This window comes from Aegilops tauschii, chromosome 7 (assembly GCF_002575655.3).
Source record: "Aegilops tauschii subsp. strangulata cultivar AL8/78 chromosome 7, Aet v6.0, whole genome shotgun sequence".
NCBI lineage: Eukaryota > Viridiplantae > Streptophyta > Magnoliopsida > Poales > Poaceae > Aegilops > Aegilops tauschii.
In genome coordinates, this window is record NC_053041.3 from 161,593,283 (window position 1) to 161,595,677 (window position 2,395).

The 2,395-nt window shown below is 43.8% G+C and overlaps 1 protein-coding gene across 1 annotated transcript; it reads left to right on the forward strand.

Annotated features, from left to right (window-relative positions):
* Positions 1-325: 325 nt before the first annotated feature.
* Positions 326-1,836, forward strand: LOC109765266 (uncharacterized). Its single transcript, XM_020324055.1, has 4 exons — positions 326-397; positions 516-647; positions 1,065-1,115; positions 1,261-1,836. Exons 1-4 carry the CDS (start codon positions 326-328, stop codon positions 1,834-1,836), a joined length of 831 nt encoding a protein of 276 aa, XP_020179644.1.
* The last annotated feature ends 559 nt before the right edge of the window (positions 1,837-2,395 follow it).

Below are 2,395 nucleotides of genomic sequence, written 5' to 3' on the forward strand. Positions count from 1 at the left end.
TGCCACCACATTTCTAGCGCGTCCCAAAAATCCACCACTTTTGTTGTAAATTTTCTCAATAAAAACAAATGACCGTTTGGTCGCAACTAAACCGATTTCTGACAGGACAGCCCACCCGTCAGCTGCCACGTCGGACTAACCGAACGGCGCACGGGTTGACGGCCGTTAGGCCACGCGCGTACAAAACAGAGCCCACCACTCGCCGCCGCTCACACTCCACTCCACTCGCTCACTCTCACTCCACTCCACTCTGCTCCGTCCCCTGTTGTCGCCGCCGGAGCTCTTCACCGCCGCCGGAGGCATGGTTCCCTCGCCACCGTTGAAGATGCCGTCGTGGAACGATGGAGAGGAGAGCAGCAAGGAGGAGCTGGTCAGCATGGAGCTGGAGCAGCACTGTGTAAGAGATCTGCTTTGCACCTAGGGTTAGGGTTAGGGTTCAAGTGTTCTTCGATTTGAGACAATGGTTTGGAATAGTTGCTCTTTGTTCTGAGGTTCATTACTATGCTACAATGCAGGCGAACCCTGGCACCACTATAGATGCATCCTTCTATGGTAGAGCTGCAGATGCAAGCATCACATGTAGACTGCACTTGGCCCCATGCATGAAATATGTTGAACATATTTCAAGGAAAGGACATTGGGAGGAGGTTCTATGGATGTGCTGTTCCTCAGGTCAGTGTTATCCAACTAGGGTTTGTGTTGGTGGTAGTTAGTGGTAGTTAGTCTGCAGATGTTTGGAATTGCTGTCAGTAAATTCAGTTAATGAAACATGATTTGGACTGTCTGCAGATGCAAGAATCAAATTATGTCTAATGAAACATGATTTGTACTGTCTGTAGATGGATTGATTAATTTCTGTCAGTAAAAGAAGCAAATGAAACATGTTTTGGACTGTGGTAGAGCTGCAGATGCAAGCATCAATTTATGTCAGTAAATTAAGTAAATGAAACATGTTTTGGACTGTGGTAGAGTTGCAGATGCAAGCATCAATTTCTGTCACTAAATTGAGGGGATTATCACTATTTGGACTGTGGTACTGAATGAACTAATGTAGTTTGTTGCAGGTTCAGTTGACCAAACTTGTTTTTAACAGTGATTTTGCAATTCAGTTAATGGTAGTATTGCTCTTGTCATATAAGCTTAGCTTGAACTTCAAGTTTCCTGAATGTCTGTTGTATCTGCAAGTCTGACTGAATCACTGAATATCTCATCTATTTTCTTCTTGAAGTTAGCATATTTATTTTCTAATACTTGATGCAGGATGGTATTGACCGTGGAGTTGCTCAGTGGGTTGATGCCCCATGGCCTTCTATTATGCAAAGATGTTTGGAGAAGATATGGGAGATGTTTCATGAGGAGAACCATGGCAGAATGATTGACCATGAGAAGTATAAGAAAGAGTTGGAGAAGGTGAACAAGGAGTTGGATACACTTGGGGATCAGTACAGTCAGCTGGTTGAGGATGTCACCAAGATGTTTGATTGGGCAGATCAGAACAACAGGGTCATGAGTGATGAAGAGTTCAAGCAGAAGCAGATGGATGTGGACAAGGACATGGAGAAGCTAGCTATCAGCAAGGAGAAGGAGAGTGATGCCATTGGCAAGATGAAGGAGATGGAGAAGCTAGCTCAGGAACACAAGGAGATGAAGTGCATTCTTAGATCTCAGGGAGAGATCATTAAGAACACCAGGAAGGAGAGGGATGACTTCAAGGAAGAGAGGGACTGGCTGATAGAGGAGAAGAAGAAGCTGGAGTTTCTGGTGGGTGATCTTATGAAAGCTGGTCATGGCAACAAGGACAAGCTTGCCAAGATCAAGTCAATCCTTGATGAGTGAACAATGATGTTCATCACCTCAGTTATGTTAAGCTAAATGTGGCCTTGGAACACTATAGCTGGCCTTGGGGTTGTATATTTTGGGAATCCCCTAGTTATGTAATGACTGTAACGATTATCTGCAAAACTACCTTCAGTTAACTTATGTAATGCATGTAATGACTAGCTGCAAAACTACCCCAGTTATGTAATGTTGTTAGCTTTCTATAGTAAGAGCTATGCTATTATGAATCTGCAATTATTAATCTGCTTGTTTGGACTAAATGGTCAGTGGTCAGCACCAACTGGGCATGGCCAAATTGGGCAAATGCTTACAGAAGGTAAATTGTTGATCACATAAACCACAAAGAGAAAATATGCATAGTGCACTCACCACCTGAACCTATAATTTAGTGTTTAGGGTGGATCGGGCTCGACAAATCCAAGTAAACCACTCAATTAGTCTTTAGGGTGGGTCGGGCTCGACAAAGCCAACTAAACTACTCATTTAGTCTTTAGGGTGGATCGTGCTCGACAAAGCCAACTAAACTACTCATTTAGTCTTTAGGGTGGATCCGTCT

What these genes read in the sequence shown, in the direction of transcription:
- LOC109765266 (XM_020324055.1), top strand. Translation starts at nt 326, where the DNA reads ATGCCGTCGTGGAACGATGGAGAGGAGAGCAGCAAGGAGGAGCTGGTC. An exon ending in TGGAGCTGGAGCAGCACTGT is followed by an intron (nt 398 to 515) that starts GTAAGAGATCTG and finishes GCTACAATGCAG; the next exon opens with GCGAACCCTGGCACCACTAT. An exon ending in GGAAAGGACATTGGGAGGAG is followed by an intron (nt 648 to 1,064) that starts GTTCTATGGATG and finishes AGTTTGTTGCAG; the next exon opens with GTTCAGTTGACCAAACTTGT.